The 17,228-nt window shown below is 39.7% G+C and overlaps 1 protein-coding gene across 2 annotated transcripts in view; it reads left to right on the forward strand.

Moving 5' to 3' along the window:
• Positions 1–17,228, forward strand: part of Cacnb2 (calcium voltage-gated channel auxiliary subunit beta 2) — a 367,430-nt gene that overhangs the window by 245,562 nt on the left and 104,640 nt on the right. For both annotated transcript variants that reach the window (XM_059263616.1, XM_059263615.1), the window contains exon 3: positions 12,611–12,730. In XM_059263616.1, coding sequence (XP_059119599.1) covers positions 12,611–12,730 — 120 coding nt within the window. The remainder of the gene's footprint in view (positions 1–12,610; positions 12,731–17,228) is intronic.

The following is a 17,228-nucleotide window of genomic DNA, read 5'->3' on the forward strand; positions in this document are numbered from 1 at the left end:
ATAGAAACAGCAGGAGCAATAGAAACAGCAGAAGACAGACAAAATGCTCTTGGTCAGTGTGACTGACACTTGGTAGAATTGAAAATCTCCTGGGAGGTGGAGGATTACTTGGTTGGTTATGTCAACTGAGGTGAATAGACTCACCCCCTGTAGGTGGCGCCATTCCCAGGTTGGGATCCTGGGCTATGTGAGTGAGGAAAGGGAGCCAAGCAGCGCATGCATTCATGCTTCTTGATTGGAGATGCTTCTTAACCAGATGCTTAGAACGCCTACTGTACTGCCCCTCCCCCTGCACCCCTACTAGCCCCCACCCCCGTGTTGCATGGCACTCTTGAATTGTGACCCAGAGTAAACCCTTTCTCTTCTGAGGTACTTTTGTCAGAGTATTGGTCACAGCAAGGAGAAATTAAGACACCTCATTTAAAATGCTCCTTAAAAAAAATTGAATAAAAACTAAAAATAAACAAAAACCCAATAGCAGGTATTTCTGTGTATTAAATATCTATTGAGTAGTTGTTTGTTTTCTCATTTGTGCAACACAAACAGTACATGAGTTATTTTAACCAATTCTATATATTCCATGTTTTATGAAACAGCTTCGCATACCCTGGATTTTACAACATGAATATTACATACCCATGGCACATTTCTAGCTGACTCATCTTGAATTTGCAGCCTTTTAGTATACCCAGCTTCATGTGACCCAGATTGTCTTTCCTTAAATCAGTTCCCAAAGGTAGCTAAGCTGCTTAAAGGATGAATTAACTCTATTAGGTCACTAGGGTGCTCTGAGGTACTTGATTACTGAACACACCATACTGGTAGTGTTTTTCTAACCAATTCCCTGATCGAGTAACCTCTTTTTAATATTAAAATCTCTCAGAACCAAAGTCATATCCTTCTGGAAGGTCAGAATTTTAGAGCAGTGTACTAATAATGTACTAAGGAACTACTGAGTCATCCTGCCTGCTTAAATACCTCACCCAGTACCAACAAATCACCTAATTACTCACGTAAGAAAAACCTAGTGCTTGCAATGGAAACTTAAATGATTAGTTTATATATTTTAATGGGAAATATTTAGAATGTTAACATTTTATGTGTAAACCCTTTCTTTCCATTCTAATTCCTTACCTGACTTACCTCCCACATCAACCTTTACTTTGTTACTCTGTTCTCAAAGTGAACAAAAGATCTTTGAGGAAACTTGCTCATTAGGTCTTTTCATTACATGAAAAATATTATTAAGGTTAAACCAACCATTTAGAGAAGTATGTGTGTGTGTATGCCATTTTTGCCACATCAAAGCTATGTTCAAAATTAGCATGGTGGTGTAGGCTGGTAACCTCAGCTACTTGGAAGGCTAAGGTAGAAGGATCCTCAAATATAAGGCCAGATGGTACTATAGACTGAGTTTTAGGGCAACTTGGAATTCATAGTGAGTTCAAGGGTAGCCTGGGTAACTTAGAGAGACCCAGTGTCAAGAAAAATATTGTTTAGAAGGGTAGAGAAGTAGCTCAATGGTAGAACATTTGCCTACCATATGCTAATGCTAGGCCCTGGCTTCACTACCTAAAAGTGGAGGTAAAAAATCAAGGTGTTTATTTAGACTTAATATCAGTCAGAAGAGCTTTTTATTTTCATTCATAGAATTGTTAACATTATAATTTTTCAAATGAAACCTTATTTCTTATTTTTATTACAGTTTTAGTACTTTTACATATATGAAATGTGAATGTACTTACATGTAGATATTATATAGATGGTTTAGTCTTTTCTATTAGTGTCCTCATAAATATTTACCTCTATATTAGCTTTTTGAGTCTTTGTAATTGCTTTTTAAGATTTTCTAATAGCCTACGTAGGTAAACCATAACTTATGAATGTTATTAAGCTGGTGCACAAAAGTATAACTATTGATAAGGTCTAGGGACAAGGAAATTGAATTTCACAAAAAATGTTCTAGTCTTGCTGTTGGTAAGGTATGTGAGGTCATTGTTATTGTGTCCCTTCTTTGTTGTGAACTGGTACTTTACAAAGAGTATCACTCACTAAGGAAAATGGTATTTTGTTTAATTTAGCAAGATAGCATACTTTCTCCAGATGCCTGGGGCTGTTGATTTCTTTGTTGAGTTCTCTATTCAGATCATTTGTCTGTTTACATCTCTTCCTCTCTTACTGGTTTTCTCACCAAGTAATATGCCTCCTGCATGTGCCAAGAAAATGTTAAATGAGGTGAACTCTTTAGGATGGAAGCCATCTCCCTTCACAGCAGTGTGGAGGGCGCATATGGTGGCTGTGCATTAGTGTCCGTTGGAAAGCTCACCTTGGAAGAAAAAGAGTAAAGATTCATGTGTCTGATTGATTTGCAGCCAAAGAGAAAGGCTAACATGTGCCTGTACCATCTCTTCGTGTGACCATTATTAACTATTAGAGAGCTCATTAAGATATTCCAGAATTTTGTATCTGTTCAGTGAAGTGCATTCATAGGACCTAGGGATTTGACTCAGTGGTAGAACACATATTTAGTATGCTTGGGGACTGAGGTTCACTACAATATGGGTATATTGATATGTATATATATATATGTAAATGTATAGTTATGTATTATACATTCAAAATTACTTGAAGAGCTATTTCCTCCTTGTATGCACTTGATGTTTTTATTCTTTTTAATTGGTATTTACTAATTCTATATAATAATGGTTTCATGACATTTCCATGCATGTGCATAATGTACTGGGTCATATTCATGGCTCTGATGTCCTCTTATCTCCCCTGGGTCCTCCCACAGGTGCTCTGCTTCTTCCTAAATAGTACTCACTCTAGGTTGTTACATGTTGTTGGTGGTGGTAGTGGTTTATTGTTGTTGTTGTTATTTTGAGACAAGGTCCAGGCTGTAAATTAGGATGGCCTTAAACTCATTATTCTCCTGCCTCTCGAGTGTATCACCACACTCAGCTCTGGCTTGAGCTTTTAAAACACTCTATTTTGTTAGATGTTATATGGTAAGCACACGTTCAGCTGTGAATTTAAGGTCCAGCTCTGTAGGAATGGAAGGGACAGTACCTTGGGATGACAGTCAGGAAATATCCACAGCATAATATTTACAGTGTGTTTTGAGCCATCTATAAGAAAATCTTCCAGCACATTCTTTCTAGCCACCCCAGTTCAGCATGCTCATCAGACAGGGAAAAGTTAGCCTGTGGGGGTTAGTGATTACATGAGTTGCCTTTGGGTGTGCTATGAGTCATTGGCAGTTTTAGGGTTGGAACCTTGCATTCCTAAAATGAGAAAATGAAATTCTATGAAAAGAAGACTTGCACATTTGCACACTAATAAACTTTAGTCATATTGTCAAAACATAAAACCTCTGTATGCTTGGAAGGAGGATCAGATAAAAATTTTCAGTATAATTAATAACTTCTTTGTCACTTGGAGTTGGCTAGCTTGTTGCACAACGTGGTTTTTCCATCAATGGACCCGTGGTCGACATTTGCAGTAAGTTAATAGAGTAGGTATTTACTGAGGCTTATGATAAAGCATGAAGGATAAATGCAAGCTGGAATCTTTGTTTCAGTATTTTACTCTTCATAAATATTTATCCTGGGCAGTCAAGTTTCTGTTTGTGATTGGTTATTAAGAAAGAAGCATGGGCATGTTCAGTAATGTTTAGAAAGGTTTAGGAATGTTACCCTCTAAAGAAATTTTAAAATGTGAGGGAGAATCTCTCTCTCTCTCTCTCTCTCAACTTTTATTCAATCAATAAATATTTATAGAGCATGCTTCTCATTATTCAAGACACTTCTGACACATGAGCAAATGAAACAGAAGGAAAACAAAACCCTTGTAGAATTAGACAACAAACAGTAAATATAGTAAGTAAATTATGGATAAGAAGGTAGAAACATTGGTTCTATAAGTAAAACAAGATAAATGAGATTGGAATCATTGATAGGCAGGTCACAGTTTTATAAATGATATGTTTGCAGAAAACAATTAAAATTTTTGAGCAAAAAATTAAAAGGAGGCAATGATGGTTTTATGTAGACGAATAGGAGAAGAAGGTTCCTGGTCTCTGCATCAATGACCCTGAAAAGTTAAGACTGAAAGATGTGTTTCTATGAGGAGAATGGGCCTAGGAAGAGTGAGCATGTAGAGGTGGGATGGAGGAAGAGATGGAGAAAAAGATATTAGAAAGCAAGACTTAGAAGTTGCAGCCAATGGGTAAGAAATGCCGAGTATTAGTGGAGTGGGGGCATAAGCAGTGTTAAGAGAGAAGTAGAATTGGATTCCATATACTCGGCATTTTCTGGAGTAATTTTCTTCTGCAAAGGAGAATGAAATAGACGCTGGCAGAGCGAATAGTCAAAGGAAGAGAGGAATGATAGCACATGTGAAGAGTAGTAATAATAATGTCCCTGTGTCTTAGTGACCTTCTCAGGGCTGTGAACAAGGACCTGAGAGTAAACAATTCACAGGGGAAGGATTTCTTTTGGCTCTGGTTTGAGGGGATACAATCCATCCTGCAGGGAAGGGGTGATATCTAGGGACTGCACCCATGGAGATGGGAGTTTGCAGTGTTCTTTGTTGGGCCAAACAATAGGGAGAGAGGTGTGCTGGCACTTAGCTTACCTTCTTTTTCTTCCATAGTTCCATCAAAACTCCAGTCCATTAGATTTGCTATCCATAGTCAGGGTTCATCTTACCCCTAAATTAATCATCAGTGAAACACCTTCATAGACACACCAGAGCTCATATCTCTGAGTTTGAAGCATGCCATTAAAATTTATAATACCTTCTGCTTCAGTGCTAAGAGGTGGCTGTGTTTCCTGTTGAACAGAAAGGTTACTCTGATGATCTTGAATTCTTGCCCATTCAATGCAGGCTGGCTGCCACTGAGGCTTCCGAAGGCCAGCTTGCCAAAGTTACGCTCATTTCCAGAGAAGAGAGAAACATGTTAATACCAGGTTCCTTGACTTCCATTGTTCTCCCATTCTACCATCTACTTTTTAATCATAGATAAGTGACGAAATAATGTGTCACAATTTTGAGATACTCTGAGGAAAATTTCAGAGTCACGGCCAAATCTGCAAAATAGCATTGCATGAATAAATGTGAAATTATCTGTTTTATTGGATCCTCGTTGTATGTTCGTCATGCCTTTTGGCAAGGTGGAATTTGGAAAACAATGAAGATGCTAAGTGGGGCTCACATACACACATGTACCAAACTTCACAAAGATGAAATCACTAATTTAAAAGTCATTATGGTGCTTCACAACTGTTAGAAAGTACAGTACATATGGCAGGCAAACAGAAAAGCCTGCTTTTGAATAGAGGAACATCAGTTGCATACAGAGGTTAGTTCTGCCTTACCTTTTGTAAACTGGCCCATGATGGGACTTGGACTCATTTTGCTAAAAGTTCATTCCCAACTCAATTGTGAGCTGTGTAACTTCGGTTAGGTTGTTTAACTTCGCAATGCCTCAGCTTTCTCCTCAGTAAAAATAAAGATGATTAGAGATTCCATTGGGCGAGACTTGTTAGTACAGTGCCTGGTGCTATTATAAACATTCATAAATCAACAATCTCTCTGTCAATCACACAAAAAGCCTAACTTGCATGGGTAGACTGTCCTTTTAGCATAGCCCAGGACAGTCTAAAAAACACACATCTTAGCTTTTAAGAGGCAATGAAGGATTTAAAAGGAAGAAACCTAATAGCCCTGTTAAAGTCTTGGAAGCAATGATGTTTCTAATAATGGAGATCATACTGATAGCAACATAAATGGCACTCCTTTAATTAAGAATAAGTGTGTAAGTTCAGCAGGATAAGAACATGTAGGCAGGAGTCTCAACACAGTCCATGTAGTTTTTAGTATTAATCTACGTCATCAGAGGAAGAGAATATAAATGAATCCTCCTGAAAATATAGCCTGTCAGCTACACAGACATCTTTGTGGTGGCTACTCTTGGTTGTGAACTTGACACACTTGAAAAGAGAAGACTTCAAGTGAGATATTACCTTCATCAGATTGGCCTGTGGATATCTGTTAGGTTTTTTCTTGATTCCCAGTTGATGTTCAAGGTCCTAGACTACTGTAGAAAATCCTTTTCCTATATAGGTGACTGTGGACAGTCCCTTTCCTACAGAGGTGACTGTGGACAGTCCCTTCCCTACATAGGTGGGCTGGACTAATTAAAACAGTAAGATATCTGGATATGAGACTGAGAACAAGCCAGTAAGCACACTTCCTCTGTGGTTTCTACTTCAGTTTCTGCTCATGTTTCCCTGCCCTGACCTCTTTCAGTGATGGGCTGTGTGTGACCCAGACATGTGAGCTGAGACAAACCCTTTCATTTCCTCTGTCCTCAGAGTCTTATCATGTGCTGTTCCTTCTGTCTTTTCTCTCAACACACCCCAGTTTGAATTAGTTTCTTTTATCACTTGGACTTTGGCTTAGTGTCATTAAAGACTGTCATCACCCTACCTATACACCAAACCTCCCACCATGAGTCTATCATCTCAGCCTTTTGAATGTTCTCACATAACAGGTATTTTTCCTACTAACCTTTAAAAAAAATCCACCTTCCTCATAATTCTGTCAAATTCAATGACAGCAGGGCACTTGAGTCTTTTCCACAGCTACATCTCCCATATTTGGTTGGTACTACAACAGTTTCAAAGTAGTATGTGTTCAGTAAATGCACATAGTTTAGGGGGTTGTGGGATCTTTGACTTTAAAATTTGAGCTCTTCATCAGTGTGTACTATAGTGCTATAATGTCTGTAAATTTTCATATTCTCTTAATAAAATTGAAGCTAACACACTGGCTTTTTATATAAACATGAAAGGATCACAGAGGGTTGGCCTTGCAAGAATCCCTTACTGCCACCTGAGTTACTGTTTGGACATTGAGCCAAATAATAGTCAGTCATATTTGAGACGCTTATCATAGGAATTTGAAGAGCAGTTATTGTGACATTTACAACTAACGTATCCAGTAGTTAAGAAAGCATGCTTCATCTCAACACCTTACCATCATTCTGAAATTTTAGAGTCAAGATCTGTCATTATTGATAAAAATAGTTTAGGATTGTATCTGTGAAGAAATCCATGAAGCAGGGAACTGCCAATCACATTACTTTAAAAAACAAAAACAAACAAACAAAAAACCAAAACTACGTCACTTCTTGAACCGAAAAGCAAAACCAATTCTAAACTCTAGAAAAAGACGGTGACGATGACAGTATGGGGACTGAAAGAACTGCCCCTAGCAGCAGATGGTACATGCAGCCTCCTTCCCCATTGCTTCTTGTCTGTTCCCTCCTGACCAGGAAGGTGATGGGTGGCACAACTGTCCCATGGTTGGTCCAAGCAGGGAAACAATTGGAGTCAAATTTGCTAGGGAGTTGGTGGAGTCTTATGAATGGGGAGAAGGTTTGCAGTCTCCAGGTGGAGAAACCAGATGACTAGAAAACTGAGAAGTTAAGTTGGTTTGCTCAAAAGTGTTGCCTTAGATTGCATGGGAAGATTCCTACAGAAGGAGATGATATTACTTGTGATTCAGGATGCTAGTCTCAAGTAGGCTTAGAGCTCTTACCCTTTTGACTTGAAAAAAGAAAACACAAGAATGCTCAAGAAGACTGATGTGGGGGATATTTAAGATTGTAAAACTGAGTACAGCTTCAAGAAAACAAAGTTCACACATAAGAAGAACACTGAAGGAAAAGGATAGTGTTTTGTTGTGCACACATTTGATATAAAAGCAGAAAGAGAAATTGAAGAGCAGGTAAAGCCATAAGTCGATCTGAGATAACTCAGTTTTCTTGTAAGCAAGAAACACAGATGTGCAGTGAGACTTCTGAAGATAAATAGAGGTGCTCCTGGGATGATCATTTGGTAGACATGAGGCTCTACTTGCATTTTGTGGCTGTGCAATCAGCAGTGTGAATGTGAAGAGGCAGAAGGGAAGAATACATAGCTGAAAGGATGGTGTCTGTAAGGACAAATGCTACCAGCAATCAGCTCATCAAGGATACATTTTATAATGAACCTGTCCAATAGTTATGGAAATGAAAGCCAGATGTTCTCAACTCAAGACTACTCCAGGCACGATGACCCAGAAAGTCCATATGGTACTAAAGGCAAAAGCTTAATTGGAGAGATCACCTTTCTCTGCGTAATTCCCTACTCCCAGAAGAAAGGAGGTTAAGAGCAATGCTTCTGTTGGATGTGTGACTTTCAAAAATGCTGCAACTCTGACACTAAACTTTGTACTATTTAACAGTGACTGGGGATCAGAGAATTTAAGGATGTGGCCTCATATCTCTTTCCACAATAGGTACATATGTCTCCTAGGACAACTGTTTTGTGAGTATACACTCTTAGATAGACTGAGCTCCTATGAAGAGGAGCTCATAGTCTCATTTTAGAAGATAGTCAGAGGTTAATAAATTGCTGCAAATATTCAAAAGATCATTAACAAACATTGATGAAGTGATGTTTAAAGACTGATGAACTCTTCAAACCTGAAAACACCATCAGAATGATTTTTCTGTGTAAAAGTTAAAGCTGATTACTAGCAATGGTCTTTAATTTGTTTAAAAGAGAATGAAGTAATCAGGATTTTGGATCCTGTGAATTCTCCCTGATAAGAAGCTTTGTCTTTTAATTTTTTTTAATTATTTATTTAGTTAATATTTATAGGTGTTTTGTTTGCATGTATTTCTGTGTACCATGTGCATGCCTGGTACCCAAGGATGCCAAAATGGGGCGGCAGATCCCCTGGGACTGGAGTTACAAATGGTCATAAACAGTCAACGTGGGTGCTAGGAGTTGAACTAGGGTTCTCTGAAAGAAAAGTTAGTGCTATTGACCACTGAACCATCTGACCACTCATTAAAAAATGTTAATAATGAGTTCTTTTCATAGAGTGATAAATACACTAGCTGTTATCATTAATGCATGAATAGTTTCATGCGTGTATATAATCAACTTTTGTCACCCCCATGCACACCCTTTTAGCCTCACTAATTCTCTCTCCTATTGATCCATTTCTTCCTATCATAGCTCCCTCCTACTTTTTCATCCCTCTCTCTACCCTTCTCCCTCTCCTTCTCCCCGCTCTCGTGCGAGTGCGTGTGTGCGTGCGTGCGTGCATGTGTGTGTGTGTTCCACTGAGTTTAATTGTAGTTGCTTTCCTGAGCAAGAGTCAGGAGGAGTTATTTACTGGAACATGGGCAACATATCCGTGGCTAACCACTGAAGAAAATGACACACATCTCCCCCAGTGAACATTACTTTCTCATAACCCCTCAGTGGGTTGTGGAACCTCATGAAGCCCTCTAGCGTGCATGATGAAATGGTGATTGGTCTAGCCTGGTGGCACCCTTGTGCAGGTACCCAGAGCTGCGGTGACTTCATTTGCAGTCGGTTGTGATTAATGCAGACTCCAAACTGATGCAAGTACAGAGGAGAAGTGACTTTTGAGTCCTGGGTCTGAAAGGAGGCCCCGTGAAGCACCTGTATCACCCTGTCTAAGGCCCAGCGGACATTGGAGAAGAAGAGCAAGCAGAAAGAATGTCAGGGTGGGAAGACAGACAAGAGTTTTGTGGCCTGACTACTGCACCAATGACAGAGACTTTCTAGCGGCACTGGGGTGTGAACTGAACCTTTGCTATTTGATTTTAGATGCTCAAACTGGTAACGATGGGGATCAAGGCCCACCGTGGAGTCTAATTGTGCTTCTTGATTATTTCCCAGCTGGGTGCTACAGTTGGGAGAAGCTTTGGAAGACTAGAAACCCTCCTGTGTTGAGGATTAATTTGTCCCTTTTATATTTTGCTTGAACAAAAAAAATTTGCAAAGCCCCTGACACTTTACATTAACTTCATAACAATATAAATAAGCCATTAATTTATGTCACAATATTAAGTTCAGATGCAATCAGTTTCTAACTATTATTATATAGTCCCTGCTATATTTATTTTCTGGCCTTTGGCGCCTGTAAATTAGTATTAGCTGAGTGTCCAAAGGAAGGGAATGGAGGTAAAGAAGTCATTATTATTATTATTATTATTATTATTATTATTATTATTTGGGTTTTTTTTCGAGACAGGGTTTCTCTGTGTAGCTTTGTGCCTTTCCTGGAACTCACTTGGTAGCCCAGGCTGGCCTCGAACTCACAGAGATCCGCCTGGCTCTGCCTCCCGAGTGCTGGGATTAAAGGCGTGCGCCACCACCGCTCGGCCCATTATTATTATTTTTAATTAATTAATTTGTTTATTTATTTTGAGCCAGCATCTCATTATGTAACCCAGTCTGGTGAAACTCATGATCCTCCTGCCTCTGAGTAATGGCATTAGAGATGTGTGCCACTTTGCCTAGCTAAGATTTTCTTAATAACACATTTCTTTTATTTAGATGAGACTTTACAAAGTAATCCCCTGCCATACTCATATAGATGCAGTTTGTTTTTAAAATTTTGTGAAACTTGGCACTGTGCATTTCTTCATGAGGAAACATTAAAAATGTAACCCTATTCACCCAGGACAGTGATACCTCTCATCTTTCCTTCTTAAGCCCCAGCCCCCTTATCTACAAGAAGAATTTGGATTCAATGTATTTTGTGAATGTTAACACCAGCTAATAAATCAGCAAAGCTTTGAAAAGTCTTTATATGCATCACTATAACAATTCACGCACTTATTTGGGTGATGGTTTCTCACTGGGAGAAGCAGGCCAGAGTAATTTTGAGCTCCATTAAATCCATTGCTTCATAAAGCCGTGATTACTTTGTGTCCTAATTACATGGCCACACCTCTGTCTGCATCTTGTTTATAAAGATTAGTTTCTGATAGGATGGATGGGCACTATTCAGTTCTGGCTGTTTAATATTGTGTATGATGTTTATTATATGAATTATTATTTATGGCATGGCATATCCTGTCTGTGGCAGGGAGCGAGAATGATTATTCAATGAAAAGACAGTAAGTTTTGTCTTTGAGACATGGCTTCATCTGGAACCGAAAGCTGACAGACACACCCCGTGCCTGTTACTGTAGGAGCTGAGAGACCCTCCCAGCTGTTTACACTTCAGATGGAAAATGGCAGTTTGACATAAACCAACAGTGTGATGCCAGCATCTGCAAAGACGCTTCATGTGGAGCATGCCCAGTGTAAAGAGTGCATCCTCCCTCCCCCATCACCCCCCTCCAGATCTCTAAAGATAAGGCTTGAACTTTACACTTGGAAATACCAGGGCATAGTTTGGGGGTTTTGTTTGCGTCTTTACTTTTTTTTTTTTTTTTTTTTCTCTAAATGTCCTCTTGAAACTAATTTCCTTTAACAAGCCAAATGCAGGGAAGAGAATATTTAGAGTAATCTAATGCATTAAGTTTAAACAAGTTGAAGCCAGTCTCTGCACTTGGACCTGTCTTTATTTTGAAAGCAATAGAAATCATTAGATTCTGTGTGTGTGTGTGTGTGTGTGTGTGTGTGTGTGTGTGTGTGTGTTTCCTCTTGAGATGGGAAAACAAGAAGATTTCTCCTCAGACAGGAGTCTACTGGGGCTGAGAGTGAGAGCCCCAGAGGGAGAAGGGGACTGAGAAGAGGGGCTTCCTAGAGCATGGATAGCAAAGGTGCTGGGATTCTCCAGGGCTCAGCGCGCTCTGAGGATCTGTGCCCGGGGCTGCAGCTGCGGACGATAAAGGCGCTAGCCGGCTCATGAAGGCCACCTGGATCAGGCTTCTGAAAAGAGCCAAGGGAGGAAGGCTGAAGAATTCGGACATCTGTGTAAGCGAGAGGGCTTTTTGTTCGGGGGAGACACTGTTTGCTTTGCTTTTCTGTTGTTGCAGCAAGTGCCTGCGGAGAGGGTGGTTTGATTTGGTTAAGACGCTCATGATTGCCTGAGAGGGAGCAAGGGAGATTCCTGTCATTTTTCTGAGCTCCCTTTCCTGCGTCGTGATTTATTACCAGAGGAGATCTCTCAAGCAGGTGTTTTCTGTAGCCAGCTCTCACTAAATGTCTGCGTCCAGGTATTTCTAAAGATGTTTCTGAAAGTGGGAGGGAAGCAGGCTGGAGTGTCTCCCCAGCTAGTTTGAGAAGGTAGCAGGTGAAGCGTAACGTGGAAAGCATCCTGAAGATGATAATGGGAGTTGTATCGTAGCAGATTATGGAGGGAGGGTTCAAGCTTGTAACTCATCAGATTGCCCTTGATGCGTTTTGTTGGTCTCTCTGGGTGTAAATACTTGCTTTAGCCCTCAGGCTGTTCTTGGAGTTATCCTTGAAACACATCAGTGCCCTTCAGCTCTGCACTGCACCATGGAGTTGGTTTAATGATATAAGAGCTGGTAGAGGCTTCCAGAAGGGGTAGTTTCGGGTAAATGAACCTGGGGGAGGAATGGTATCTTGGTACACACAACTACCTTAGTGACGACTCTGCCAAGTGTGGTTTTCTAGGTGGGGTGCAGCAAAATGCATTATTTGCTCCTCTTTTCAGGAATGTACACCATATTCCAGGAAGCAAACTACCACACCAGTGAGGCTTTTCCAGTGCACCCATCACACACTGGATCTATTTTAAAAATATATGTTCTCCTCTTCAGGGTTCGGCAGACTCCTACACCAGCCGCCCATCCGATTCAGATGTGTCTTTGGAAGAGGACCGGGAGGCAGTACGTAGAGAAGCTGAGCGGCAGGCCCAGGCACAGTTGGAAAAAGCAAAGGTAAAAGCCACATCTTTTTGGAGGGAATGGCACTGTGTCTCTGAGGGCCTGCTTGTGAACGTATCCCCCTAAGCTCACGCCTGGTCCACTGGAGTGTTCCATCAGCTGGCTTAACACAGGCATAATTAAGGGGAAATGTGATTTTAATAATAATCTTTAATGTTGTTTTATAATCTAAGCAACTTGTTTCCGTGGTGGGAGGTTAATTTAAACACAAATAAAAGGATCTCCAAATACACAAAGGAAAAACTGCATATAATACCAAAATATTTTGCTTGATCTTGCCAGTGAACCATCTCTGTTTACAAAACAGTCTTGATGCTAATGTTTATTTTTCTAGTCTAAAACAACCATTCTCCTAAAGTTTACCTCATAGGTGTTTTATAATGCTGTCTCCTTATGTGTTTATTTATGCTGCTTTTGAAAAATAAAGCAACAAAGGATTCATTGGTTAAACTAAGCCTTCCTCTGGAAAGTTTGCCTCTTTGTTCCATGATGAGGAAGTGTGTGCTCATGGAGGAGAAACTGCAGATCAGTTCTGAGGTCTGTCAGGAATTGATCTGAGGCTGGATTTCACTAGGACTATGAAATGATGACAAGTCATTATGGTTATGATTGGAATTTTATTATCATCCCCTGCAGTCATTTGAATGATAGCTAATTTGAAACCGTGGCTTGTTGTTCAAGTTGAAGGTGTCTTGGTTTGTAATTTTTGAGTGAGCATATTTCAATGTGGTTATTGGTTGCCTTTTGAAAAAAAAATTACTACTATGAAAAAGAGTAAGTAGGACATTGATCTTGCTAGGAAAATCAGGACATTATCACAGTGTTTCTGCTAGCTGCCTTGTCTCTAGGAGGAGTAAAATCCATGTGTGTTGCTATGGGAATGGTGACTTGGCTTGAATGCATGGACAGACCTTGTGTAATATTCATGGCCTCTAGCACAGCTGCTGTAGTGGTTACCAAGCTACCTTGACCTCTACCAAACAGTGTTTCTGCCTTAACAGCTGGCAGGGAAATTGTCTCCAGGTCTCACAGCTTTAATTGCTAGACACATCTTAAGAGCAGCAGCAGAGAGGGATTTCTGGCAGTGGAAACCGAAAAGCAAAGTGTAGCCCAGTTGCCATCCACCGACCTGTTCCACCCAAATTAGCCATTGGAAAACACTATAGAGCTGAAGATAAATAACTGCAAATAATGAAAGGTTGGTAAAGTTAATCTGCCACAAGGGTATACTGTCATAGACATGTTTTGAAATTCAGAACCCAATTCTACATTCTATCTTTTGCATCTGAACTGAAAGAAAGGGCAAAGAAAAATTAGCAGTGTTTATTTTCAAAAATTAGATTATTCTATTTGCAGCTAATTTATGTTCACAGATTTAAACCATTTTCCTCCCTATTTTTCTACAACCTGGTGTGTTATAGATCTGGCCGTGGAAATCTTTAATTATCTGACTGGGATATTTTTGGCCCCGGCTATGCCCTGTTAAGTCAGGGACTCATTGGTATAGCTTCTGAAAGGTCTAAGTCCCTCACCCTAGCATGCATCAAAGTGTGGCTGCTAAGTCACACCAGGCTCATGTTTCTGTCTCACTGCCTGAAGAGATCAGTGGTTCTCAACCTTCCTAATGCTTCGACCCTTTAATACAGGTCTTGATGTTGTGGTGACCCCCCCCCAACCATAAAATTATTTTTGTTGTTACTTCACAACTGTATTTTTGCTGCTGTTGGGACTCATCATGTAAATACCTGATATGCAGGATATCAGATATGCTACTCTGTGAAAGGATCATTCCACCCTAAAAGGATCGCAACTCACAGGTTGAGAACCACTGCTCTAGATGAAAATAATGTGAACTATGAAAGAACAAGGAAGACAATTTAAAACAACGGCAAAGTCATGGAAAAACTCTTTCCTATGTTTAATCAAAATAGTTTATTTATATCTGTATCTGCCAAAGTAGGTCAATACCTTAAACCTTTGAGGTGTTCTGATGACTAAATCTGGAGTGAAAACTTGAATTTGTTCTGATTAAAGATGGAAGGACTGAGATTTAAGCGTTTGTTTCAAATTGTGGCTTGGTGGGTTTTGTCTAAATTCTAGTCTCCTTGAAGATCGAATGTAAAAGCAGGGTTAGAGCTCCACCGACCTCTTTATTAGGCTGTTTCTGCATGTTCTCCTTGTCAGTCACCATCATGGCCTTGTGGGACCTTTTCAAAATGAGACCTTCGAATTTACAAATGAGTATATTAGGGCTGGGGGTGTGGCTCAGGAAATAGAGTGCTTGCCTAGCCTGTAGGAGGCCCTGGGTTCAGACCTTTACACCAAATACACTAGAAAGCAGAGGAGTCAGGAGGAGCAGAAGTTCAAGGTCATCCTCAGCTACAAGGTGATTTTGAGGCCAGATACATGAGACCCCATCACAGAAACAAACAAGTAAAAATAAAAACACACGAATTAAAGATCTGGCTTGAAATAATCTAAACATTTCCCTATCTGCTCTGAAAGAATCAAACTTTTTTTTTAACCTTTATTTTATAAATGTCCCTCCAATAGAAAAAAGGTGTACTACAAATTGGTGTTTTTACTTGGCCAACAGATCACATTAATACATATGTTTGATACCTAGACTAGACTTGAACTGCTTTTGGTTCCTGGTCCTATATAAAGATGAACTACATTATCCATTAATTGCCTTAATCATACCTATGTGAAATAAGGCAATTGGCAAATAGTGAAACTAGAAACACTGCCTTCTGAAATTAAGTGACCTACAAAAGGTTATGTAACTAGACAGCCATGCAGCCACTGAAACCCAGAATTCCCCCTCCCACTTTGTTCTGGCCTCTCTGAGATAATATGCATGAAGTGGGCAGAGGTCAGATCAGTTTCTGAGGCGTTACTGTCAGTGGATGACCTTGTTTTTTTACCTTGATGTTTTTAGGTCCCAGATGTGTTTTGATTTGTTCAGTTCTGACATCCTTTGCATACGCTGCCTTGAAAAAGTTCATATACTTTGAGATTGCTTTAAAGACAAGTAATATGAATTTAATGAGTTCTTACTAATCTCTTCTTTATTTTGAGACATATTGAGACATAATCCCCCATTTAAAGTTAGCTTGGCATATACTAGACACCAAACAAATATTTATTGGATGAATCAGAAAAGGGATGAATTCTTGTGAAACTGTGACAAGGATGGTCTTTTAATTAGGTGCTCCAGTGGTCTCTGGTTCTGTTTATTAGTAGCTGGCACTGGACTTTCTTTGTGAGATGCTTGCAAATGTTGGAAGGTAGGGCCTAATGTAAAGTGTTTAGGTCACTAAGATTCCACCTTTGTGAATGTATTAATGATGCTTCTATACGATTAAGTTTTCCTATTTTGAGGATGGGTTTCTTATCAAGAGAATTTGGTATCTTCTCTTTCTTGCCTTCTCTTTGTTCCTCTACTATGGGTTATTAGAGAGAGAAGGCCCTTGTTTTAGTTACTTTTCCTGTTGTTGTAATAAAATACCCTGACAAAAGCAACTTAAGGGAGAAATGGTTCATTCTGGCTTGGAATCCAGTGGTACACTATCATGGTGGGGAAACTAAGGAGTAGAAGCTTGAAGCATCTGGTCACATCACACCTGAATCAGGAACAGAGAGTGATGGAGACTATACTAAGGTTCAGCTCTCTTTCTCCATTTTGGTAGTCTAGGATCCCAGCCAGGGAATGATGACACCCACAGCAGATGGGTTTACCCACTATAATTATTGTAATCCAGACAAACCACACAGACACACTCAGAGGCCCATCTCCCAGTCATTCTAGATTTTGTCAAGCTGACAACACTAAGCATCATAGTCTTCAACTAATGAGGACCCTGATTTCTCACTTTCCAGTCTAAAGAACTGTGAGAGATAAATTTATATTCTGCATTTAATAAACAAATTGAGAGACAATGTTGTGGAATATTAATTTAAGATGGGTTACATTTGTTTATGCTGTGGGATATTTGTTTAACGATGCAAAGATGTGTTGCATTCTTTTATGTTGCATTTGTTTAACTCTGTGAAGCTGTGTTACTTTGCCTATCTAAAACACCTGATTGGTCTAATAAAGAGCTGAATGGCCAATAGCTAGGCAAGAAAGAGAAATAGGTGGGCTGGCAGGCAGAGAGAATAAATGAGGAGAAGTTTAGGGAAGAAAGTGAGGAGTAAGAAAAGGAGAGGAAGATGCCAGGGGCTAGCCACCCAGCCACATAGCTAGCCCCGGAGTAAGAAGGAAAGCAAGATATGTGGAATAAAGAAAGGTAATGAGTCCAAAGGCAAAATATAGTTAAAGAGAAACAGGATAACTTAAATTAGTAAAGCTGGCTAGAAACAAGCCAAGTTAAGCCCGGCTATTCGTAAGTAAGAAGTCTACATGTATTTATTTGAGAGTAGGGTGATGGGCCCCCAAAGAGTTTAAAAATAAACTTACAGACAAGAGAATAACTGTATATGATAGCCA

Source organism: Peromyscus eremicus, chromosome 5 (genome assembly GCF_949786415.1).
Source record: "Peromyscus eremicus chromosome 5, PerEre_H2_v1, whole genome shotgun sequence".
Classification (NCBI taxonomy): domain Eukaryota; kingdom Metazoa; phylum Chordata; class Mammalia; order Rodentia; family Cricetidae; genus Peromyscus; species Peromyscus eremicus.